The 27,410-nt window shown below is 38.5% G+C and overlaps 1 protein-coding gene and 1 pseudogene across 3 annotated transcripts; one reads left to right on the top strand and one right to left on the bottom strand.

Annotated features, from left to right (window-relative positions):
* Positions 1-5,088: 5,088 nt before the first annotated feature.
* Positions 5,089-16,780, bottom strand: LOC125191654 (histone-lysine N-methyltransferase ATXR3-like). 3 transcript variants are annotated; one of them, XM_048089050.1, is made up of 20 exons: positions 16,435-16,780; positions 14,073-16,354; positions 13,118-13,174; positions 11,398-12,546; positions 10,740-11,098; positions 10,124-10,636; positions 9,920-10,020; positions 8,549-9,605; positions 8,363-8,434; positions 7,933-8,043; positions 7,688-7,788; positions 7,390-7,489; positions 7,211-7,306; positions 6,902-7,069; positions 6,696-6,821; positions 6,514-6,567; positions 6,112-6,359; positions 5,929-6,037; positions 5,548-5,847; positions 5,089-5,444 (listed from the first exon to the last, which is right to left on the bottom strand). In XM_048089050.1, exons 2-20 carry the CDS (start codon positions 16,228-16,230, stop codon positions 5,280-5,282), a joined length of 7,044 nt encoding a protein of 2,347 aa, XP_047945007.1. In that variant the 5' UTR covers positions 16,231-16,354; positions 16,435-16,780; the 3' UTR covers positions 5,089-5,279. The 3 variants fall into 3 exon arrangements, with proteins under 3 accessions (XP_047945007.1, XP_047945006.1, XP_047945008.1); XM_048089049.1 differs by having other exon boundaries at positions 16,591-16,780; XM_048089051.1 differs by lacking the exons at positions 5,089-5,444; positions 5,548-5,847; positions 5,929-6,037; ... (2 more) ...; positions 6,696-6,821; positions 6,902-7,069 and having other exon boundaries at positions 7,205-7,306; positions 16,591-16,780.
* Positions 16,781-18,539: 1,759 nt separating this feature from the next.
* On the top strand, positions 18,540-21,044 carry LOC125197114 (annotated as a pseudogene).
* Positions 21,045-27,410: the final 6,366 nt, after the last annotated feature.

Here is a 27,410-nt window from a genome sequence, read left to right as displayed (position 1 = left end):
TTAATTGATGCGAATTAAAGTAATAAAAAATCTCATTTATGTGAGAAGAAAATCTAATTTACAGTAGAAAAGTGGATTGGTGCCATTTAATGTTGGTCCAAAAATTTCAATTACTTACTCTATTCAATGGCAATCTAATTTATAAAAGAAAAAGTGGATTGGTGAAATATAATGGACTGATCATATTGCGGTTCAAACCATCCCACATTGGAGAATTAGAGAACGTGCAAGCAATATATTAATTTACAGAAGCAAAAACGATTGATGCAATTTAATGTTGGATGTTGGTATTGTGAATCAAAGTACGGGTTTACCGGTTTAGATTTTTTGATGTTTCGATTTATACTATCCTTAGCTTGGACCATAAATAGAACCCATGAAATATAAAAATTGAAAATAATAAAGTAAAAAAGTAAAATTAAAGTCAAGAAAACTGAGAAAGTTATGTAAGTAAAAAATATATGTAGCCGTTGTGGCTGAGGGAATGAAGGAAATTATAGAAATTGAGGGCATGGTGAATTTGTTGGAACTCGGGATGATTAGACGTTGGTGTCGGGTTAGGTCCGATCGGAGAAATTAGATTAATAGGGTCCTAGATATTTATTTTATTCCGGAACTGAGCTAATAATCTTCATTAATCTAGTTGTATTTTATGATTTATTTCTATAGCGGTTAGGATTTGATCATATATAGTTGTTAATATTTGATTTATTTTCCATAACGATTAGAATTTGATTTGATTTATTTTATTTTCCTAGGATATCCTTGCTCTTACGTGGCCAACACAACGTTGGTGAACCACGTAAATTCTGTGTCTCCTTACATTTCTATTTGTCTCAACTACACAATTGTTATATTATGTCACAACACGTTATATACAAGATTTGAAGAAGATTTTTAAAAAGTGCTACGCAAAATGATATTTAAAATAGTGCTAGTAATACTAAGAGTGAGACATTACTTGGGGTCACCAAGAAAAAAATAAAAAAGTGACAATTTCATAAATAAAAGGCTAATTAATCCCCCCAATGAAATAGGGAGGTGGCAGTACCATAGTATGCAACTGCAAATAAGGCATGACCCATGCATGAGTACCCACCGTACTTAAGGGCATGGGCTTGCACTTGCAGTGTGATGCCGCACGACTCACTTGATTTGTGGTTCGACATTATTCCGTACGCGAGAAAAGCTGCTCCGATGAGCATGGCGATCCTGCACGGAAACTTGTGTAAGAGCGTCGGGTCAAGAATGGTCAAATATTTAGAGTAGATAATGCTATAGTCCAAAGGTCTCAGGTTGAAATTAAATCCATAGTGGCGCGACATTTAAATTTATGTTCAGAATAAAATTTGCATCATCTATGTTCTCATTAAAATATCATGTAATTCAATAAAGTGGTCAATCAAGAAAATAGTCATTTTGGTATGTTACTTAGTCAAATCAAAGAGAGAGAGAATGTGTTACTTACCAAGTTTTCCCAAGGAATATCTTGGCCAACATTTTATTGGGAGAGTCTTTCTTAGTGAAAAAACAAGGCACAATAGCAATAACATGGGCTATTACAAGAAGACTTGCTGCTCCTATCCCTAAAACATAAGCATCATGGCTTGGCCCCTTGCACTGCAATATCCACAGCTTCAAATGCCTCTTCTAAACCCCATCAAAAATAACATATTAGTATAGTCAATATATTTTTTTTTTTGTAAATGAAAAAGAAATTCTTTTTTAAAATTTCTAAGACTTTGAAGAGAAATTTAGTGCAAGATCACCTGGCGTTGAGCCTTGTCTGCTTTCAACCCGAGATTCCCTCCAACGACGTCTAGTGCAATGATAAAGAGGCAGACGACAACGTCTAAAAATTTCTTCAATTTCTGCAGTTTTTAAAGTGATGGTTGATAAGATTTGGAGAGGGAAGGAATGGGTATAGGAAAATACATATTGTGTGGGAATGTGATGGAGATTTTGAAAAAAAAAAATAGCTTCTTTTGTCAATGTAATGGTGACTTTGTTTTTTTATGTAGTAATTAATAGTTTTGTAATTAGGGCACAAAAACAACTGAGTTTGATCATATATTCTTTCAATTCTGAATTTATTTTACTCACAAAAATGATTTAAAAATTTTTCACATTCGGCCATAATGAAAATGCTCCCACCCCCATAAATATATTTATCATTAGTAAAAGAGAATGGACAATGACACTACTCTGTTTTCCATTATGTGTCCCAATTTTCCATATTGATCCGTCTATCATAGTTGTATCACTTCAGTTTTGTTAGTAGCCCTTATATTCCACTTAATTATTTTACTCACATTTTATTTTAATACTAATATTAATATATAAAAGTTGGACTCACATCCCATTAGCTTTATCAACTTACTTTCCTTTACATTTATTAATAATTATGCATGATCAAAATGGGACACATATTCTGAATCGTTGAAATACCCTGACTACATTTTGATTAGATGATGGATATCCACAACTCAGACTTTACCAAAAAAAAATGAATATATAGAGAGAAAAAACTTAAGAATGGAAATAAAAACCTTAGAACATTGAAGACCCATTGGAATGATGAAGACGCGTCAAATCCCGAAAATAAACAAGAGAGATTAAATCAAAAAATATTATTGATGAAAACGATTTTTCACAAATCATCTAATACAGTATATTTAAAGGCAAATTAATACGTAAGAAAATATAACTATGAAGAAAAGCGTATTAACGTAATAGAAAATCTAATATATGTAAAACAATCTAATTTACACAAGGAAATTCGATTGATTCAATTTAATTGTTGGTCAAAACTTTTTAATTACCTAGTGTATTCAATTATGAAAATAAATAATAGTAAAGGTCATATTTGGTCCTAAACATATGGCACAAATACCAATTTGGTCCAAAACATTCACTTTTTGAAAAACAGGTCCATAACATATGAAACTCGTGTCATTTACGTCCATTTATTACGGTGCCGTCAATTTTTTACGGTCAATCGTCGATTAACACAATTTTGACCCCGATTAAGCTTATTATTATTATTTTTAAAAAAAATTGAAAATGCAAAATTGAATATGAAAACGTAAAACAAAAACCCAAGTATCGTGATTTCTCCCTTTCTTTCTTCTCTTTCTTTCTCAAGAACCCTAGTTCAGCTCTTTCTCTGCAACACCACCATACGTCGTCCAACCCATTGGATATGGCCGAGTCAAGGTGCAGTAGGGGTTCCGGCGATGGCGGTGGCTTGCGAGATCTTCGGTTTAGTTACGTTTTCTGCAATTGGTGAATGTTGTGTCTTATTGTTTTTGTTGTTGTTGTAACCATTTTTAGTGTATTCAAGTGTTGATGGATTTGAATGCCAAATCCTTAATTTGAATGATGAATTTTGGATTTTTGATATATTTTGAATCTGAATTGAATTTTGAATTGATTTTTGAATGATGAATTTTGGATTTTGAATCTGAATTGATTTTGCATGCAAGAAAACATATAACTTTATAAACGTCAAAGTAGTCCATGATATTCATTATCAAGATCAAATCGATCCTGAAAAAATAATAATAAGCTTAATCGGGCCAAAATTAGCTTAATCGGGTCAAAATTGTGTTAATCGACGGTTGACCGTCAAAAATTGACGGCACCGTAAAAAATGGACGTAAATGATATGAATTTCATATGTTATGGACCTGTTTTTCAAAAAGTGAATGGTTTGGACTAAATTGGTATTTCGGTCATATGTTTAGGACCAAAAATGACCTTTACTCAATAAATAAATACAAAAATAACCAAACAAATTAAATCCTAATTTTTATCACTCTTAACACTCCTTGCATAACAAAATAATGGGAATGAATATTATAGGTGTGAAATAAATGAAATCAAATGAGTATGGATTATGTAATCTAAATATGGATGATAAATCAGTACTAATCATGATAGTGACACCGCTATTTAAAGAATACTAACTATGATGGAAAGCTGATTAATGTATTATGTATAAAACAATCTAATTTACAGAAGGAAGGTCGATTGATGCAATTTAATGTTGATCGAAACTTATTAATTAAATGTTCTACTCAATAATGATAATAAATGTTCCTTCCGTCTCTTAGTGTTGAGACATTTCTTTTTAACATAAAGATTTAATAATAAATATTTAATGAGTTAATATGTGAGAATGAACGAACAGAAAAGTAAAAGTGATTTTTTAAGTACCAAAACAATTAAACAAGTCCTAATTTTCGTCGATAATTAGAGTTTTCAACTCACTCAATTAGAAGTGAACTGCAAATAACTAAGGTCATCACCAACCATTTACACCAAACTTAAATTATTTTTTAAATATATATCACACTAAAATATAGTTTTACTCCAATCATTTACATCATATTAAAAATTCACTACTTTTTAAGTTTTTGTCTCACAAACTTTGTGCAGTAACAACATATTTGGTGTTATTTCAAAAAAAAAACACTAAAAATAGATTTGAATTTGGTATATGATTGGATATGATTTCGGCACCAAAACTCAAGTTTGAAATATGATTAGAGATGGCATAATTAGACCATTCCAAATTCAAACGTCCTTTATATTTAATTTTTATAATATTCATTTATCGTCATAAAAATTTAATCTATTAGAATACATTGCCTTCTAATTGTAATTGCATTTATGTTGTATGATTAAATGGACATATCTTGATGGGGTATGTTAAGGTGACACCACCCCTTAAAATAACACCATACCACCATTCATAGTCAAGCATTAGTACACGTGGACGAATAATAAGTCGCCACGTGGCAAAAAAAATCTGAAAAAAGACGGTCAGCAATTTGTTGGTCTTTATCCACCAATTTTTCTTGTCCAACAATATCCGACACACAATACAGCAACCTATAGATTGTTGTGTAGTGTTTGTAATATTGTTATGTAGCGTTTATAATATTGTTGTATAAGTGATGTCACGGTGTCACTTTAAAAGGGGTTGTCATTTTAACACAAACCTATCTTGGACTACACCGTAAAGGCAATGGCAACTGATATTTTTTTCCTTTACCATTTCCATTAAAAAAAGATCAAACACTATGAACCAAGAATGAATGCAAATTACAAAGACCTAAAAATAAGAGTATGTTTCAACTATACATAAGAATAAAAAGCGCAAACAAAATGATGCCTCAGAGGAATCGCAACACCTAAAACACGACTATCTAATGCACTACACTACACATCCATTTTTAACCAGCGATTTCTCAGAGACATTGCCTGCAAAAATTTCACCTATCCCACACCGGAGGCCGGTGCCTTAACCACTGCACCATCTCCCGGTCGATCGAGCCCTTGTTCAACGCAGCATCTAGCGTTGGACTCCCCACGAATTTCAACGAGCTCTTGAACGACCATATCCGGTCCTTCGGCCAAGGCCTCTGGGGCTGCTTATCCTGCCACGATAGAAACAGAAGATTTGTATTTCAACCATAAACGTTTAACGAGGGAGTCTCGTGTGAGGCTGTCTTATGAATAAAAGGAACACATCGGACTCACCATGATAGAGAGCATAAACTTCACTGTTCTTGGACCATACACGTGCTGGCGTGATGGGTTTTGGGGTTTTGCATAGAAAGAGCCAACGTCGGGTAAAGACAAGCAGCCTCGGCTTGCTTTGACCAGGGCGGCATCTGGTTCGGCGTTTTGATTGTACCAAAACATTAGCTGTCCTAAACAGTATGTCTCGCTGTACGTTTTGCAGTATTCGTGAACGCCAGAACCCAACTTGTCAGCATACTTTGGACCAAGGTCGAGCGAAGTGATGTAAACGGGCGGGGAAGTTACTTTCTTGTATTCCTGCAAGACGTAAACGAAATCAAAAGAAAGAAAAAAGACACTACTTAATTTGAATGGTTTATTGTGTTGAAAGTAACTCACTCTAATCCTAAAAAAGCACTTTGTATGAGCATATAGGTGTATCAAGTCAGCAGCAGCATCGTGCCGACTCTTATACGTACAAGGAAGGTTTCGCATCTCATCCCTCAACCTGAAACGGGTAAATCCATTATATTATATCAAAAAGGAAAGTGTTTCGAGCTTGGTATAATTTGCCTCGCTTACCATAATAAAGACTTTCGAAGCTTTGTCTCTGGGTTATCAGAACCAGAAGGATCATGAGCATTGATCTTGACCTTGAGATCTCTCAACGCAACATCTTCTGTATGAGGAGCCATGGATTGAATAAGTTCCTCCACTAACGACCCTTCTCCTCTCCATAGGAATGAAACTGCTTCTTCGGGGCTAAGCCTTTCAAGAGGAGGTGGGGCATCCTTTGGGTCGCCAAAAACACATCGCATGACATATCTCACCTGCATGAATTTGGCACGAAACTTAGTAAACTCATACGTCCATCCAATAAAACATTGTAAACTTAGTCCCGTCCACCCAACTCCTATGACTAATCATCAAATCTTTTCTAGGCACTTTTCTGGAATGAAGACAAAAAGAAGGAATAAACTCTACCTTGTCGATTGTAAGAGCCAAATTCTGGAGCCTCTGATTGTACACACCCTCTGCCTATAACATTTAAAAGTACATTAATGAGACACGTCAAAATCTATATACTTGTACAGCTTCATGCTTCTACGATAACAAACAAAGCAGAAACAAGTAAATGTAAGAAATTGAAAGACCCGGATTTATACCTGAATTTCAGCGTCGGTCCTTTCAAGCTCCATGTTTACTTCGGCAAAGAACCTCTTCTTTTCCTCTATATTGTGCTTAAGAATCTCCTTAGGAAGTTGCATCCTTTCAAAATTTATAAATCTCACCTAATATAAGAGATTCAATTATCATCAGGCGAACTCAAAACCTTTCATTTTAGCAAAAATCTAAAGAGAAGAAAGCATACCAAGCGAGCTGTGTAGGCAATCAGCCAATCAGGTAACCCACCAAGCAAACAACTACCAAGTCCAGCTTTACCCAGCTCAATATAATCTTCCTCAGTCACTGAATCCAGGTCACAAGCCTCTAGAAGCAACCGGTGCCGATCAAGTAGCCCATGATGCTCTTTCAGGACCTAACATCCAAAATAATCAGGTTTAGTCAAGCAACCCAAGCCACAGCCAGAAAATCAGAAAACAAAATACATAAGGGAAGTAATGATACTTACAAGAAAGATGAAAACTATCAACTTAATTAAGCTAATCAAATTCTATACCTTTTGGAAAGCCCCTTCACCCGTCAGATTCAGATAACTCCCACGGCAGACCTGGTTACCACATAAACAAACTGAAGCTTCGTACTCTTCCTTACTCTGCAAAATTATTTGTTACCCACTAAATAAGAAGAAAAGAACTAAAAATCTTATACAAAGCTATTGCTATTCAATTCACTGACCTCAGTAACAGAATTATAGTCAAACGTAATCTCTTCGCCATAAGCAATTGGTCTTACAGAATAGATACCAATTTGGTACTGGCCATCAACAGCAGTGACCCTGTTATCACAGTCAGAGTGATATATCAAAAATCCCTTAAAAATAAAACCCAAATGCACTATAAAGTTATTTGTTTCCATTTTAACATAATATTCCTTAGCATTCAAGAAACACTGAAGATTTATATTGAGGAAATAATACTTATTAACTGCTCAGTGCTCAAGCAGAGAGGATAATGTATAACAACCGATTACATACTTTGCTTCACAGTTAGGTCTGCAGGAGTGACAAATCCGACTTGCATAGTTTGCCTTGTGCATTGCATCAACAACTACTAAATCATACCCATCAGCGTCACCCTGCAAACAAAGATTTAGAATAAACCCAAGATTTAATGGATCAAGACTCAAAAGAGGTTGGCAGATATAGAAAATAAAAAATACAGTGTTATTGAAAGTGCCTGAGGGGCACGACATAAACGAATTTCCACAAACGTAAGATACCTTCGGCCTCTCAAGATATATGTTATAGAACTCTGGGGCAGGATCATTACTGTTCTTTTGCAAAGCACGGATACCATCTTGTTTTTCAAACCATTTCCAAGTAGGATAAACCTATGAGCAAAAGAAGAAAAAGTCATCAAAATATGAACAAGGGCATAATAAGAAGCTTGTGTGCAGGGTTACTGGCATAAAAATGAGAGATAAAGATTCATTGCCCGAGTTAATATGATGGAAATATTGCTGAAACAGATTTTAATTATTGTACAAAGTCTACTAGTACCAATTATTGATTTAAGCACATAAGGAGTTAAAGTGAACTCCCGAAGCCATTAAGAAAAAATAAGAGTATTAAGAGTATTGACAAATACAATACATTACAACTAGCGACCGCTGCCAGTAGGAAGGATGATGTATCAGAATGAAGCATTACCTCTCCCAGAAATTCAACTACAAAGTCATCTTCAGTGAAACCACCTTCCTTGTTACACACTACTCCAAGACCCTGGCGAGAAAAGCACCATCAGAAGACATGGACTAAGAAAGTGAAAACAACACACACATGCTATCCAAAAAAACTTAACAATCTATAATACAAACATAAGTTGGTGCGGCTGACCTTTCTATAAGCAACATAGTTGTCCTCTGGGCGACCATCGATGGCCTTCAGCATAAACTGGCAAATACGCAGTAGTCTTCTGTCACCATTTTCATTAGCAGTGAGTAGTATCTCTTCAAATACAGGCTTCAAAGGATACACCATAGGAGTGTTCCCAGTACCAGTAAAGTTCCTGGCTTGCTTGTTAAGAGTACGAAGGAGAACTTCTTCAATGAACAGATGCTTTTCGACAAGCGACCAATCTGATTCATCCGGCATTGAATCAAGGAGAAGATTATGAGTGTATGGATCGATACCATAAACTTCTTGTTCTAAGACCTCACCCCCCAGGGATTTCCTGGGTTTGTAATCCTTCACCTCAGGAATTTCCATATCAGACTCTTCAGTGCCATTTCTCTGTGCAAAAAGCTTCTCATCATAGTCTTCAGGTAAAGAAACCTGCATTTTCCTTCTCACTTCCTCCTCATCCGCTACAATGACATAGTGATCAATAACTTCATACTTCCTCGTAACAGGAGGTACAAGACCAGCCTTTGTCATGCGGGCACCCCATTCACGCTCATCGGCATAGGGATCATGCCCATCATCAAGTGTGAAGAATGTATCCCCTCTAGACTCTTTGATAGCACCTCCTGATGGTGATTCCGAGTCACTTTCCGTATCAGATGCAGTACTCTCACTTTCTGAGATACTTGCATTGGAAGATCTATCCATGTCATCAGATGTGTCACTTCCCGAGTCCAAAGATTTTTTGTATAGTTTGGATAGTTGCTTTCTTATTTCCCTATCAGAAGCACGGTCTCCAGAATCGTAAAGTCCATTCATGAACAGATTGCCATTGCTTCTGTATGAATGTTTCCTCTCAGACCCTTTATTCAGGTTCTTCTTATATTTTGAAGAAGCATATGAAAAGCCAGGAGGCGAATCCTCTTTCCAGGATCTCATCATATCATCTCTTGTATATTCTACCTTTGAACCCTTATCCAAACTTGTGGTTAGTTGAATAAAACATGTTACAATATGTTTCATGTCTCTGGCATCAACCCGAGTTTTAGCCCTGGAATGACAGGTCAACACAAACCTCAATTAAACAACAATAATAAAGACAGCAGAAGCATAACGATTAGCTTGAACATTTAGGCAGAAGTTATGAGTTCCTTTTCCTCATCAGTGGCCAACATGTACCAAATTTCATAGGAAATATAAACTATTCATGAATCAATCAAGCGATACAATTAATAAAGTTATGTTTCAGCCACAAAATAATGATGATGATCTGCCTCGTCTGCTAAACAATTTTCTTTGAACACACAAGAAATCAAAGTTGTGCAGAGAAAAGGTGAATATAAAAGATTGTTTAACATGACTTACTTAATTCCATTCCTGCACATACGAATGATGTCATCTTTGATAGCGTTCAATCCACGTCTTGTATAATACCCATTTCTTAATTTTCGCTCAATATCTGCAACCTGAAGAAGATCTCAAAATTATACATCATCTTATCTTATTAAGTACCAACAGAAAAAACATAGATAAAAAGAAAAATAACCACAGAGAAGGCATAATCAATACCTTGGGCTCAAATATCTCGATGGAATTGTCGTTCATAATGTCTCGTAGACTTGTAGCAACATATTCCTCCATTCTCCTAAACCCATTTCCAGCCTTCTTAATTGCCAAACGCCTCAATTGAGCATCCCTAGAGAGGATGGACGAAGACTTTCGGGCATCAAATAGCTTGGACCGTTTATACAAGCTTCGCCGGAATAATTGGTTTGCAGAGTCCCTCTTATCTGAACTTTCTAAATACTCTTTCAGACCACTGGATTCATCCATATGATTAGAAGCGGATTGGTTCCTATCGAATTGGTGATTAAGGCTCCGAATTTTCAGATGGGCATTCCGGTTCCTGACCCAATTGATTTTAGGAAACTTCGAAACCAAATCTTCAAACTGGGTGCAACCTCTAATATCTATAATTGACACAAAAGGTAATGACTGAAGAACTTCCTCAAGCATACCAGCAGTAATGCCAGTACAGCCACGTAATATTAAGGAAGTTATCTGTTCTTCCTTGTAATCATTCTGCAGAATACAACACAAGTCAGACTTGCAACATTTAAAATTCAATCCAAAGTAAAGGGAAAGAAATAGATGTAATATATATGCACAATTGAATAAAAATTACCATTATCTTCAAGATGGTGGAGTCGGTGCAGTTAGGTCCAATGGCACAAAAGTTAATCTGTCTAGAAATATCTTTGTAATACTTGACAACTGATCGCCAATGCTTGCACGTCAAGGCAGCATAAACTAGAGACTTAACATCAGCTCTAAGAAAATGAAAAATACGGGATAGAATATTGCCATCAAGCAGATCCCAGCTTCCCCTCTCTAGTTCAGAATCCACTTCATCTCCCTTTCTGTACGAAACATCAGCACATAACTCATCAAATTCACTGTTGTGAAGACTTAGCACATCATCGTCCGTCTCGAACTCCTCTTCAATCCCATTTATTCTAGCCCTTTTGCTTGCGCGGAAGTGATCTGCAACATTAGTTCAGAAGAGATTTTCACAAAGTTTTATCATAGACATAAGCGATGTACATGCAAATAACAGTAAGATAAGTCAGGTGCTTCCACCATGATATGTTTTTTCAGAGCTACCGAATGGGAAAAGCTAAACATGTAAAGAATAAAAACAAGTGGTGGAAGTTGATAGTTAACTTTTTAGGTCTTCCTCATGAACCTGTTTAGGGGGTTATTTTTCCCTCTTTGAGAAAGTACACCAAATAAAGAAATAATAAAACATTGAGCCAAAGCAAAATATATAGAGTGGTCAGTACCAGAATTGTAAATATGTTTCTCAATCTCTTTCTTTGGCTGTCTGGCACTGATCCAAGGATCAAGCACTTCTTTAATGGCAGCTGCAAACTCCCGGCTCTTGTATGATTTCATAACCAATTCATGAAGCCTTCCTCGAGTGTATCCAATAAATTGGGGATGTAGGCAATGGAATCTATTGACCGCTATCTGGTCTCCATCCAATGCACCACCACTTGCTTCTGAAAGCGAAGTTAAACTAGTTGCAGCCTCCTCGTGCTTTTTCTTTCTAGAAGGCTCAGATGAGACGGTCACTGGAACCCAAATTTTATCTTGTTTTCTGAATACACTGGTGTGATTCTGGATGACACCTTGATCTGCCATTTTCTGAAGCTCTGAGAATGATAGAGGTCCTCGTTCATGTCCAGCACCATCAAGGAAGTACCAATCTCCCAGATGCAATCTCAATTCATCAAGCTTGTAAAGACGGTCCTTTGGCATGCTGACAATTGCACTATCCTTACTAGATTCACGTGAGTCTTGTTCATGAGAACTCTTACAGGGACCATCATCTTCAGATGATTGCTTTAAATCACCACTTGTGGAATATGGCCGTGAAGACCTTGAAGAGACTCTTTCTTTTCTAGCTTTCACCCGGGATTCAGATACAAATGAACCATGGTCATTTACCACACAAGCATTTATCCTAATTACTGGAAGCATCAGTCCTCTGACCCCCTTGGGAATGAGAGGTTTAATTTGGGTTGGTCTGCTTACAGTGCTGAGGTCATTCAACTCATCAGGAGAGGTGAAAGCCCATGGAGGCAAGTCAAGTCTTCGACCCTGAGAAGGATGGTACAACTCATCCTTTTGCTCCCACCTGGGGTCTTCACAACCAGACTTGGGCATCTGACACAAGGGATAGCCATCATTGAGAACAGCCCTTCTCTTCCAAGATCTATCTAGAGAAGTTTCATCACTTCTCTTCCAATCACATCCCCTGCACACCCATTGGCTGAAGAAACTTTCGCCAGTATCATTAAAATCCAGTGCATTATCCCCTTCCAAGGATGAAAATACAGCAGGTCTTGATTCTTCAGCTTTTATAATTTGAAGTTCAGAACCACTATCTTCAAAATGCTCATCCGAATCCTTTTGGTTACCTGTAAAACCTATCAATGCCAAACAAAATTCATCGAGTTACAAGCACATATACGGAGTTTTGCTTCATCAAGAGCTAAGAATTAACTCATAATGGTATATAAATTAAAATTGTTTTAAGGTTTAGGGATTCAAGAATTAAGGTATTCTTATTCATATTAGCAGACTACAGAAAACATGTTCTCCCTATCGGATAAATTTCAAAAAGCAACATTATATGGTCTATTAAACTGATTTTCAAATAGTGTAAAATCCAAAAAACAAAAACCAATCTGCTTTATTATCATAATCACAGAAAGAGATTCTAATCCACTCACAGTTATGTTTATACTCAAAATTTCAAATTCGTTCTTCAACCCAGATAAGTAATGTAGAAGGAACTGTACAGAACAAAGCAGCTGCCCAGAACAAAGTACGAATAGAAACTGAGCAAATATAGAATGTAAATCCAAAGGTCTGAAGTGACCATGCAACATGAAATAAAGCCAGTCCTAGAAATGAGCAAACAAGACGATTCTGGAGCACCATATAGGCTGCATAAAAACAGCATTTAGTATACATTCAAGGAATCAAATAAAATACCTAGTGATTTCCACCATTTTTCCCAGTCCTCATGCTCTGATGAAATTGGCAGCAGTTCTGCAAGAAACACATAGATCATTCATCAGATGAAAAGCAAAATAGATAAATAAATTACAGCCTTCAAGTAGACAAAACAGAGACTATATGCTAAACTAAAATCTTACGCAAGTCGCAATACCACACGTAATAAAGATTTTATGATAAACTTTGGGATTTTGGTCCTGGTCCCCAAAATCATTAACTTTCCCAAAAACCACAAAGTTTGGCGGAGCGTGGTTTTTTCACAACCCGACCCGATCTTAAAATTTTCCGGAAAAATACGATTTATGTGGACAATAGTTAAGTTTGCATGTGCACACCATAAATTTAAAACCTTATGGCGTTGTTTCCTTTCCTAGCTTTTTTAATAAATCTAACAATTTGGCTGACGAATCGTAGTTTGAAGCTTGCTAGGTTAGAATACTTTGAATGGAGAAATGGAAATAGTCTGCGTATTTGCAAAAATATTCTGCATAGTTGAGGAAATTTCTTAAATGTTTTAATTTTAACCCTAGGGTTTTACACACCATATGCCACGTGTAGAGAAGTAGCGACAACTAGGATTAAGAATATATCACGTAATCCAGCTGGATCCACTACAGACCCGCCATGGGAAAAAACAACTGACACCTAAGTTTGTAGTTTTTCGTACCACTTTTATAGTTTATGGGAAATTGCAGATTTTGGAGAAAGTTCATGGTTTTTGAGACCAAAATCCCTTAAACTTTTTATGTAGGAAGAACAAAAATTGTTTTAGTTATATCATGAATTTTTCAACCCGGAATGGAAAGGGGTAAAAAATTTAATGCAGCCTTTTACTGTGTATAACACCAGTTGACCTTACACAAGCCATTTTATTTAAAAGCGAGTGCAGAGAAACAATTAATGAGAGGAACTACATAAGACATGTTCATACCTGCAAGCATCTCAACTTCCTTTCCCGGAATTAGCATGACGCCTTCTAGCAGTACTCCAACTCTGTCATCGATGTGAAAATCTTCAACAGGCTTGGAAATAACCAATATGTCCTCAGAGCAGATTTTTGGATTTGAAGAAGAGACCGGCAATTCTTCGTTAGTGGATATCTCGTTTCCATTATCTGCCAATAGATTACCAGGAGCCTCAGGAGGACAGACAAGTTGAGTAACTGTGTCTGGAACAACAGAATGGAAGTTCACAGAAACCAACGGAGAAACCGCTTTTTCAACAGTTACCCACCTGTCACTTTCCATATGCTTGATCAAATGGTCAGATACAAGATATCCCTCGTCAACAAGTGTTTTGAGGTCAGACAACTTGGAAGGCCCATGTTCGACGCCAAAGTGGTCCAAGTAATACCACTTTCCTGCAACTGCATTCGCCACTTGCGGGACATGAGGCGGAGTGTTGCAGATGTCCATGTCTTCTTCCATTGATGCCCCTTCTTCTGAAATTCCATTTTCTTGAGACAATTCAACATTTGTAAGCAAGGGACTCTGAGTTATCTCTTCATGGTCACACGAAGGCCCGGAAACTTTATCTGCGACGACATTTCTGTTATCTACATTTCCTCTATCTGGTGATTTTTTACCAAAAATCTGCGATTCCCTTCCAACAGAATCTTTCGCCTGATTATGCTTTCCTTCTTGCCCTTTGCTACCATAATGGCCAGGGCGCTTCTCCCCAGCTCCAGGTTTTCGATTTGTTTCCCGGTGGTCAGCATACCTACCCCTATCACGCGGTGACCTCTCCAGCAAAGCTGGAGATCGATCCCTACCATCCCGATTGCGAACATGATTTCGAGGGGAGTGTTCCACATGAGCGGGACTGCGGCCCCTGTTATCAAAATGACGGCTACGATCATAAGGTGAGGTGCCACGTAGGGCTGGGCTGTGATCCCGGTTATCATGGTTGTGGGGCCGGTCATGTGGGGACCGCTCAGAATGATGGGGACTGTCATTGTGCCTGTCGTGAGCTGCTGTTCTAGATGACTCCATATACCTAGAAGGATGCCTTTCAGATTGATTATTTCGAGATGAAGAAGAAGAAGCAGTCTTGTATGATCTCTCCGTAGACCTACCGGAGTAGTGGTCAGACGGGAAACCAGGTCGACTGCTGTCGTCCGAAAGCTTCCTATTTTTCGATCCAGAATAGTCGTCATAGTCAACGCGATACTTCCGCTCATTACTATCAAAATCACTGCCATGCCGCTTGAAGCGATTACTGAAGGAATAGTCTCTTCCATGGCTCTTATTATTGGTGAATTCATTCTTCAAATAGCTTTCTTCACCAGTTATTTTGGAGCTGACTTTGGGGGTTTTCTCAGCTTCATATCTGGAATTAAATTTCCTCAGATTCTGAACACTCCCGCCACTTCTGCCGAGTTCTTTCTCGCTCGAATACTTACCTGAAGAAGGTGACGTCCAATCGCGCTCGCGGCCACCTTTCCATCCTTTCTCTCTAGCAGAAGGAGGAGACCAATCCGATTCACGATCAACCCTCCATCCCCTTTCCCTAGCAGGAGGGGACGCCCATTCGAGCTCGCTTTTCCATCCTTTTTCCTTCGCAGCATCAAATCTCCGCCCTTTCGAGTAACCAAAATCACTAATTTTATTCACAGCATCACTTCTGCACCACCTATCAGGGACAAATTCCCCCTTTTCCAGCTCCTCCTTCGATGAATTCCAGTCGTTACTCTCCCATTCGCCACCACCTTTACGCCACTTTCCAGCGACGTACTCACCTTTCTCAACCTCACTCTTGATCTCATACCTTCTCACCGGCTTCTCAGGAACAAACTCCCCATTCTCAAACGGAAGCGTCCCCAGCTCGCCCTCCTCCACTTCGTTGTCATTCGAAACATCATCACTGCCATTCTTCTCAGCAGCAACCTCTTTACTACTATTCACACTGTCGAAATTGCTCGTTGCCACCTCGGCTCCCTTGTTCTTCTTCTGCTTCATCTTCCTGTTCACTTTAGCCAGCTTGACTGAAGCCTTGGAAACGGAATTGAGCTTCGTGCTGCCATTGCCGCAAATAGCGAACTTCTCCATAATATGCTGTGAAGGGACACATGCAACACCTCCATCGCCCATGGAATGCCCCAAATTCAATCTTCAGCTCGTGAAAACACACGCAATCCAAATCCAAGCATTAATCCTCGTCTTCTCCAGGGCTGTCAATGCTCATACTGATACAAAACCTCACCAATTCCCCTTCCTGCGACAAAAAAAACCATAAATCAATCCAAAAAACACAAATTCACCTCACCACAATCCAAACCGGCGCGACCAAATTACCAACGAAATGCGGAAGGGTTTTTCAATTAAACGGAATCACAATCCAATTAATTGAAACAACACCGCGGAAAACGGCTTGGAAAGACCAGAATCCGGGAAATGGAATTGGGGAGGGAAATGGCGGTCGTGGCTAGGGTTTTGAATCTGGACACTTACGAGTTGAATTTTCCGGCAGCAGAGGCGAGGTGAGATCGGAGAAGAAGGCGAGTCGAGTGAGTGGACTCGGTGATTGAGAGATTTGAGAGAATTTGCAGAAATGAATCGATTGATGAGAGGAAGAATAGCTGAAGACGAATCTCTGTAAATTGATTGAATTTTTTTTTTTTTGCTCTGATTTTTTTTTTGGTTTGTTTGAAGCTTGGGCTTTCGCGATTGGCCCGCCGATGTATTATAATATCTGAATAAAAAAATAGTACTAGTTTTTTATTTAATTTATTCGAATTATTGAAACAATATTTTGGTTAATGATACGAATGCCCACGACTGTCCCTGTTAATCACTACTCCGATCCCGAAGGCCAATGTAATAGGATCGAAATCCTATAATGTTTTCCCATGCCGAACCTTCGTACAATCGTGCCGAGCCATCGTGCCATTACTCGTTCAAATTTTGATGATGCAATAGGATATTGTGATATATTTGAGGAAATTAAATTCAATTCAAACGGCATGCATACATAATAGGAATATGGTTATTAATGTCCTTTAAATTAATTATCTTTTAAATATGTCAAGTTTTTTAAAAATCGATCATAATTCCTTATTTATTTGTAAAATAATTAATTATGTAAATGTGCTAACTTAATTATTTTTAAATCGTTATACACTATTCATATGTGGGCCTTGCTATTTAAAAATGGGCTTGGGCTGCTTTAAGTCGTCAAAGAGCCCAATACAAAAAATATATATAGCCGAAGATGAATGGGCCTTGCTATCTAGTTGGATCAAAGTAAAAAATAGTGACCATTTGTCATGAAAATTAGACTTCCTATATCGTGTTCGATTGTTCAAGATTAACATTAAATTCTTCCGATATTGAATTGGTTCTAAACTATTTGTTATTAATTTGTCATTAAATCACTCAATTTTCATTATAAGAAGGTCAAAACTTATAAATTATGACTAATCTTAATTGACACCTAAGACTCATAAGTTAAAAACTTAAGACTATAATCTTACATATTCATATGGTAGGGGTTTTGATCCATACAAAATTTGATCTAAATGCAAAAACGCAGATCAAAATCATACGAAAAGGCATTTTTAAGTCAGTGTTGGTTTATTTTTAGGTCGTTTTTTTTAATAAAGGATGACCTAACCTGATTTAACAATGACATCAGACTGAAATTTTATAAAATGACATAAAATAGATTAATATTGATCTTACATATTTTTTGTCATTTATTGACCATTAAATCACCTAATTTTAAAGTCAAAATTTGACTGCATTTCTAGTGTTAGATACATTCTTATGTAGATTATCTCCAGTGTTAGATGCATTCTTATATGGATTATCTCCATTAATATTAATTAACCTCAATAAAATTTCCAAATATATGAAAAATCAATAATGAAAACAACAGATTTGTGGTACTAAAACAATATGTGGGGCTCTGCATTTTCATGCTCTATTCATACAAATCAACAAATTTGCAGCAATTCTTTTTGCAAAAATGTCAGAGAACATATCTCAGTTGGTGCAATACTTCTTCTCTTCTGTCAAAATCATGCATCTCTAATTGTTTATACAAATTCCAATGCTTAAAGATCCCACAAAAACTGGTTCCTTCACACACACTCCTGTCTCACAGTTGGTTGAATTCAGCTTAAAATCGACTTAAAAAAGCATTCTTTTCCCTCATTTCCATTTTCCTCAAATCTCAAGCCTTTTTTTGTCCTTTAATAGATTTTGCTTTGGGTAGAGTCCAAAAGGGTGTAATCATTTGAGGAGTAATTTTCATTTTTTGTGTTTGTTTTCATTTGTATTAGGCCATGGAAGGCTCCTTTCTTGATCTTGAAGTGGATGTCAATGGAGAAGAGGCTTTTGTGGTGAATGAGGTAAAATTCTTGGCTTTTTTTTTACTACCCTTTTTTCTGTTTCTGTTAATGGCATAAGGGCTTCCCCCATTTTTGTGGTTCTTGTCTAAAGTTCTAATCTTTACACCTTAACTAATGATTTCTCTTGTTTTCTTGGATTTTAGTTTTCATTCATTTTGTGTTGGGAAATTTAATTCTTGGTGTAATTGAGCACATTCTTTGTAGTTGAATGTTCTTTTCCATAAATAAAGCATATCATTACACAATGATTTGGCCTTGTCTCCTAATTTGACTTCACCTTCAAAGCATCATTACCCAATTATTACAATCACTTTTAATTTTGCTGGAATGTGGGGTTAGTTGCTGCCTTAACCACTTGATTTAGCTAACATTCTTCACATTTTTGTGTAGCATGTTCCTCACAGTCAAACCTCATTTATTGTTTGCTATATTTAATATTGATGCCTTTACTTTTTGATTGTTTCACACCTTTCAAGGGGAAGGGGGGCTAGACAACACCTCCCATTTTCAAAATTGCAACTGTTTCTTTCCCTTCTATGTAGGGGGCAGGGCATGCCATCCTCCCTTGCTTTCTTTGACAGAATTTATTGCCTTGCATTGACCTTTTCATCTTTGTGCATCAAAACCTTTTTGTCCTAACCTATTATTTAGGCTGTTTCTTGGTTTGTAGTAACCCATTTCCCTTGATAAAGATTGCAGTTTGCTGTTGTAATAACATTACATGTTCCCTTTAATGATATTATGGACCACTTCAGTTTACTCCTTTGGTCCCAAATTGCCCTTTTGCTAACCACTTCTTGATTTTTGGATTAGCTTTTGTGCATTTACTTGCAAATTCTTGTATGATTCTTGTAGAGATTTTGCTATCTTGTTATTCGGCAGGTTGTCTCAAGGTGATCTTCAGCGAATTCCCAGGAGGGGCAGCGAGTTTCGAGATTATCGCAAGATTCTGCTACAACAAGGGGAAAGTGATCATAACTCCTCTCAACATTTTCAATCTCACATTTCATGGAAATGGACAGTCTATCCGACCTAACGCAAGAGGTTCGTGACTGGAGCTGGCACGAGCTTCTAGCAGCGTTGAAGCAGTGGCGGGAGCTGCTCCCTCGGGCTGGCTCATTGGCATTGCTCGACAAGTGCTTGGAGTCGTTGATTGGGAGAGTTGCATCGTCTTGTGAGACGAGCCCCTCTCCGTCTGCCTCATCTTCGGATGGTAGGCTGTCGTGTGACACGAGAAGCACAGAGAGCTTGAAGAGTGGCGCGTTTAAATCCACATGGTGGTTTGAAGATCTCGTGGCACTAGACACTGATCTGATCCGAATGCTTGTGAAGCTGATGGTGGCGAAAAAAATTGATCATGGGATTATCAGCAGATTTGTCTTCTACTATCAGAAATCAAGATTTGTCACTGCCTCAGCTGATGACAAGTTCAAGATCATCGAAGCTGTTGCTGACCTGCTCGATTCGTTGGATGTGGAGTGCATTTCGTACAAGAGCTTATTCGGGATGCTGAGAGTTGGTCTGGACTCTAGCAGCCGGGATAAGTTGGAGAGCATGATCGGTTCACGGTTAGATCAGGCGACCTTGGATGATTTGCTCGCCCCATCTCCAGTTGGCACGAGCTGCCTCTATGATGTGAATCTTGTTCTTAGGCTCGTGAAGTCCTTTCTTGGCAAGGGCGTTTGCTGCGTGCCATTGAGCCGGCTTAGGAAGGCCGCGGTCTTGATAGATCTGTTTCTAGCCGAAGTAGCCCCGGATCCTCACTTGAAACCGTCCAAGTTCTTGGCACTGATCATATCGCTGCCCGACTCAGCTAGAGACTCGTGCGATGGGGTGTACTACGCGGTGAATTTGTATCTCGAGGTATCCATCTTGCAAAATCGATTGTACTAATGTCGTATCTATAGTAATACTCCCTCTGTCCCGACTTAAGATCAACATTTGCTTTTGGCACAGGGATTAAGAAGATAGTGTTTAGTAATTTATAAATAAGTGTACAGTTAATAATTTAGGAGAGAGAATACAGTAAGAGAGATAATTATCTGTCCCGATAGATGATCGTTCACGTGTGATGCAGGTTCACTCGGGCTTATCCGAGGAGCAGAAGATGAAGGTATGCCGCGGATTAACCTACTCTAAGCTCTCTCCAAAAACACTCGACCACCTCACGCACAACGCCAATTTCCCTCCCAAATCCGCGGTCCAAGCCGTCGCCTCTCAGCAACACAGGCTAAAAAGCTTGCTCCACGCCACTTTAACCGAGGGGTCGAAGCAGGTCGTGCTATACGCGAAGAAGTTCAGCCTAACGGACGAGAACGAGAAGATCAAGGCGCATCTCCAAGGGATGCAATGGAGAGTGGTGGAGTTGGAGAAAGTGTGTAGGAAAATTCAAGTGCATATGAAATCAAGAATGGCAAGCCATAGTAGTGCCAAATCTGTACCTAGGCTATGTTCATAGAGATGCATCAAGATTTCATTTTTTTTAGGTTTTTGCATCTATAATATTATTGTATAAATCTATGTACATAAAATGAGTAATGCCCCTTTTTTTGTTTATAGTGAGATAGTTGTCTTAATGTATGTGCTTATTCACAAAAATGAAGGTTTGGATGTAAGTATATAAGCAAAATGTAAGAAAATGTGTGACTTGTGTTGTTCATTTCTGTTTATTCTCTGCAATTTTTTGGAGGGTTACATAAGTCTAGAAACTCGTTCGATACGTTAAGTGCGGTATACTGATTTTTTCGGTATTTTGGGCCACCCTATATGAAATTTGTTCATTGCAGATGTGGTAAATTGGGCCACATTTAGTTCTATGGCCCAAAAAATGGGCTTTTAGCAATAACATGGGAGTACGTATGAAATAAACCCATATAACAGAATATTGGGCCCTACATAAAACATGGGCTGGTCCTATTTCTATTAGTTTTGTAATGGGTTATTTACTTAAATATAATGGATTTATTTACCCTGCTTGCACAGTCCAGGTGGATATGGTTCATCAAAGCATATATGTATTCAATTAAAATAAAAAGAGTGAAAAAGGTGATGCCTCCTCTCCAATTCACTCTTTAGCCCACTCCCCATCATTTAATTTTTCGTATCCGTAAATGCAATTCCAGCTGGTGATGGTCCACGTGTCATAATGTGATTCGGCATCATCACCACTTACCTCATCTACAATGTGTCCCATCAAGCCAAGTCAGACGGCAGCTAAGCTGCAGCTTAGCTAACGGCTTGCATATTAGAGCATCTCCAATGCAAATAGGTCAGTCATAGGCCAGCCACTCTCTCTCCCTGCCATGTCAGCAGTACTAAAAATCCACTTGTCACATCAGATTTAGGTCAGCCATAGGCCAGCCGCAATAAAAATAATTCAAAAAATACAACATTTACGGAATTAAAATTACGATTAAATTACGGAATTAAATTTACGACACATATATGGGAAAAATTCGTTAATTTTATTTAAATAAAAAAAGTACATTAACTAAAAATAAAAAAAATTACATAATAAAGAAAAAAAACTATCGGCGTGCAGTCCTCCGTGCCCACAACTCTTCAATTATATCCTTTTGGAGTTGAATATGAGCATCCACTTGGCGCATGTCGGCATATTCCTTGAGGCGGCCGACTTCATCGAGAGGTACCCCACGTCGTACGCTAGGGGTGATCGTTCCGTGGCTTGGACCGGCTTCATCGTCATTGGCTCAACTAGTCAGTTGTACGCCTTCGTCTTCGACGATCATGTTGTGCATGATAATGCAGGCGTACATTATTTGGGAAACGCATTCGACATCCCACAAACGCGTTGGACCCTTAATTGCCGCCCATTGAGACTGGAGCACACCAAATGCGCGCTCCACGTCCTTGCGCGCCGACTCCTGTCTGTCCGCAAAGTAGGCATTCATTTCATCACTTGCGTGTCTGATCGTCTTCACAAAGACAGGCCACCTAGGGTATATCCCGTCCGCCAAGTAGTAGCCCATATCATGCCGGTTGCCGTTGGCCACAAATGAGACGGCAGGACCGATGCCCTGACACTTCTCGTTGAAGAGGGGCGACGAGTTCAGGACGTTGATGTCGTTGTTCGACCCGGCTACCCAAAATACGCATGTCAGATCCACAGGCGGTAATCAGCTACGACTTCGAGGATCATCGTGGGATTCTTTCCCTTGTAGTCGGTCGTGTAGGCCCCCTTCCAGGCAGTCGGACAGTTCTTCCACTCCCAATGCATACAATCTATGCTGCCTAACATCCCCGGGAATCCATGCTGCTCCCCGTGCATCTGCATCAAATTCTGACAATCTTGGGGTGTAGGGCTTCGAAGGTACTGCTCACCGAAAATATTTATCACGCCCTGACAGAAAAATATCAGACATTCCAGAGCAGTCGTCTCACCGATGTGGAGGTACTCATCCCACATGTCTGTCGCGCCTCCGTAGGCCAACTGCCTGATTGTCGCCGTGCACTTTTGAATAGGGGTGTGGCCGGGTCTGCCAACCACATCGTGCCTGAAGCGGAAACATAGATATCGACGCTCCAAAGCATCAACGATACGCATAAACAACTCCATGCGCATTCTAAAACGCCGCCTGAACATGTTTGTGGGAAACCGCGGGTTCTCTGAAAAGTACTCGTCATATAGCCGCTGATGTGCAGCTACGTGATCCCGATCAATCACTGCTCGACGGTGGACAACCCGTGGAGGGCGAAGTATCGCCTGCTGTTCCACCCTACGCATGTACCGCTGCATCTCGCGGTTCATGTAGGCCACCATAGCCTCGTTCATCCTCCGTTCGTACTCCTCAGCATCCCCACCACTACCACCACTGCTACCACCCGCGTTACTCATCGCTCGATGATGCTCTTGTACAGAAATTTAGAGAGAGAGAGAGAAAACTCGTTAAAACAAGTGGTGCAAATGAACATGAAACTAAAATCGCGTTTATATAGGTTATCAAAATTTAAAAAAAAAAAACGAAATAGAGCGTTGGCCGATCGCTGGCCGATCGACACGCCACAATGGCGGCCAGCGCCAGGCAATCGGCTAGCTCATGCCGATTTCGGGCTGGCCGGCTGCAATGGTTCGGCTAGCCGACCGGCTAGCCGGTTGGCTAGCCGGCATTGGAGATGCTCTTACTCCCTCCATCCCCGATTAAGAGTCACCCTTTGACGGGGCACGAGTTTTAAGAAATGTAAAGAAAAGTTGGTTGAAAAAAGTTAGTGGCTGACTCAACTTATTTTTAACACAAGTATACCCACAAGTGTATGGGGCTAATGTAGCAAATAGTAAGCAAAGAGTATCGTATCCACAGAGACAATGAGTGTCAACCTAATTACCACGAACCAACCTCAACTACTATCTAGATGAATCGGAATTTTAGTTTTTTTAAATTTATTTAAAAACAAGGTAAAAACAATTAAAAACAAATCGAGAACTAAAGCAAATAAGAAAACAGATGTAGATCAATGATGAGAAGGGTAGAATCCTACGGGATCGATAACAACTATCATATGCTCAACTAACTTCCTAACTATGCCAACAAAGGGTCTCAAGGGTTATTAAGCTATCACTAAGGTAAAACTATATCTTTTCTCGAAGCATATAATTTGTAGATTGTTCCCTAGAACCGAAGTCTCCTTCCTAGAACTAAGGCAACAACTCCTAATAGCTCCTAAGATACTTAGCTTCATTCAAAGGCTCAAATCTCTCGATTATATTGGCAAAGACGTCAATTTCTTCTCTTTCAAATTAAACTACTCACTTCTCAGTTGTTGTAGTAAAATCCACATGCATTTATAAGGTGATCAGTCAAATAAATGTATAAGCACAGAAGAAATCAAAATAACCACATGAGCCAAGGCATAGAAAAAAGTAATCAATTAAACATAAGAATCATTGTATCTCCCCCGTAGAACTCTACGAAGGATTTAGCTACTCATGTTCATCACAAAAGTCAAAGAAATATTCAAAGAAATAATCAAAAACATTGTTTGAACAAGAATAAAACTAAAAGTAGAAACTCCTAGAATTGGATTGGGCAGATTGGAGGTCTCGTCTTCAATCTTGCGATGAATACTCGTCCTCTGCTCGTTCTTCTCTTCTTCCTAGGTGAAAAATTGGTATTTTTGGGGTAGGAGGCGTGTAAGTTGTGTTTGGAGGCGTTTCCTAGGCATATATATACCTAGGGTTGACTTTGGGCCCGAAATAAGCTGTCCGACGAAGCTGGCGGGTCGCCAGGTTGGGTGTGCGTCGAAGCTGGCCAGTCGCCAGCTGCTTACGGCGTTTTTTTCGTGGATTGCTGGCGGGTCGCCAGGTTCGTTTACATGCGAACCTGGCGGGTCGCCAGCTATGTCACTGCACTGCGCAGTCTTGGTAAAACGGCCATAACTTCTTCTACCGAACTCCGATTGAGACATTTAAGATATCCACGCGAAGCTCTTTCGATAACGAAGAGAATGGTATGCATTACATGCGAATCGGACTTCAAAAACTCCAGATAAGCTGTCTCGAACATTGAGCAGCTGCACATCCACATATTTTATACATTTTTCTACACATTCTTCACAAAATGGTCAAAATACCAACATAATAGAGAAGTAGCTATAACCATGTCTCAAAGTACACAATATATGATCAAAACCAAGTAAAACTACCCTCTAAAATCATGTAAAATCCAAGTGAATCAGTGGCGTGTGGTACCAATTTTTTATATTGGTTTTATAATAAAATGTGAGCGGATTGAGTTAGTGGAATGTAGGACCTATTTACTATTTATGGTAAAAATGAAGTGTGACTCTTAATTGGGGACGGACCGAAATGAAAAAGTGTTACTCTTAATCGGTGCCGAAGGGAGTAAAATTTTAGAGTCTAATCCGTGGACGGCACGAGTTTTAAGAAATGTTATGAAAATGAGTGAAATCGGAGTCTCACTTGTATATATTAGTTTTAAATAAAATGTGAGTGGAATAAGTTAGTGGAATGTGAGACCCTATTACAATTTATGGTAAAAGTGAACCGAAACTCCTATTCGCGGACAGATTAAAATGGAAAAACGACACTCCTATTCGCGGACACAGAGAGTACATATATTCTTCTTTTTGAAAAGTTCTTTATTTTTGGTGAAAAAAGTGTCCAAAACATACTCCATCTCATTCAAATCGAAATGTTTATATTTCGACCTAGTAATTTATGTTTTGTTAAGTCCAAAGGATAGAGAAGAAATTGTGATAAATATATGTTTGAAATATATCGATATTTGGAATAAGTCACAAGGAAAAAAAAGATGTCACTTTAAATTATACAGATGAAATATTAAAAATAACAATTCTAAGTAAAAAGACGTATTTTATGAAATGAAAAATATCACTATCCCTATTTTATCAGGGCATTAGCAATAAGGGCCCTTCTTCATAGCCCATTTCAGAACCTATCTCCATTTTTTCCTGCCACGTCAGCAGGCTCATCCCAAAGCCTATCTCTCTGCAATAGAGAGCCTATCCCAGAGCTTATCTCAGAGCCTAGCTCATTTCATTTCAAAAACTAAAAAACATATAAAATTACATAATAAATTCATTCTTCGATGTATTACAATATTGGAAACAGAATACAATGATGGGGTTGCTCTCGCCGATGTCGGAATCGGAATCCGAATCCGAATCCGAATTGTGGGTGAAATTAAACATTTCTAGTGAGAAAAATTGTGAAGTGAGAAAAATTGTGAACTAGAGGATGTGGGTGTGTGAAATGAAGAGGATTGAGGTATTTATATAGGAGAAGAAAATTAAAAAATTAATTAAAAATAAAATACATAGGAAAATCGGCTCTGCCATCGGCCCGAGCCTCCGCAAAGGAGGCCTATTGCGGGCCGATGCGGAGCCGATAGATGCATCGACTTGGCCGATTTATCGGCGGAACGGCGAAGGCGAAGGGAAAGAGAGATCGGCTCCCTCCCCACTATGGTAACATGTGGAAGGCAATTTGGGGGGCGATCCATCGGCTCTGGGAATCCGGCCCCATTGCTAATGCCCTTACCCCTTCTATATGATCTACTCCCTCCACCCCACTTAAGTTGACACGTTTTCCTTTTTAGTTCGTCCCAACTAAGATGACACATTTCCTTTTTTGGTAACTTTCTCTCTCCAATTAATATACTCAACCACTTTTTCTCACTCCTATTAAAATATCCATCTTTCTTTATCTCTCTACTTTAATACTTACATTCATCTTCTCTCTCTCCAATTAAACACTTTAACCAATAACTCCTAAAATCTCATGCCGGCTAAGCAATGTGTCATCTTAGCCGGGACGGAGAGAGTAATTCTTACTAACTACTTCCTCCGTCCCATAAGAATATGTACTCTTTTTTTTCTAGTCCATCCTACAAGAATTTGTACTTTTCAATTTTTGAAACTCTTTTCACTCTAATGAGGTGAGGCTCATTCTCCAGTAACAATACTTTAATTATTTTTTTCTCTCTACCTCTCTCTTACTTTCCCAATTTTTTCATTAAAACTCGTACTGAACCCAAAGTGCATATTCATTGGGGACAGAGAGAGTACAAAATATGTCACACTTGTGGGATGACACGAGATTTTAGGATGTTTTGTTTTGTGTATGCAGTAGAGAGAGAAAATATAATTTTTATATTAATGTGAGAGATAACTTTTTCCAGAAATGGAAATGTGACATTTTTAGTTGGACAAATTAAAGAGGAAAGTGAGACATCTTTTATGGGACAGAAGGAGTATTTAATTATATAATCATACAGGGTGGCGATAAAATACAAATTCTAAATATTATACAAACTTCAAACTATAATCTGGACCATTAAAAAATATCAGCAGATGATAAAATAGTAGCAGCAAAAAATGTTAACCTAATGTCAGCCGTTCGTATTGTGTTGACTCGTGTAC

The sequence above is a fragment of the Salvia hispanica genome, chromosome 6, assembly GCF_023119035.1.
Source record: "Salvia hispanica cultivar TCC Black 2014 chromosome 6, UniMelb_Shisp_WGS_1.0, whole genome shotgun sequence".
Lineage (NCBI taxonomy): Eukaryota > Viridiplantae > Streptophyta > Magnoliopsida > Lamiales > Lamiaceae > Salvia > Salvia hispanica.
Note: the sequence above shows the minus strand (reverse complement) of the source record. Positions and strands in the feature narration are given on the sequence as shown.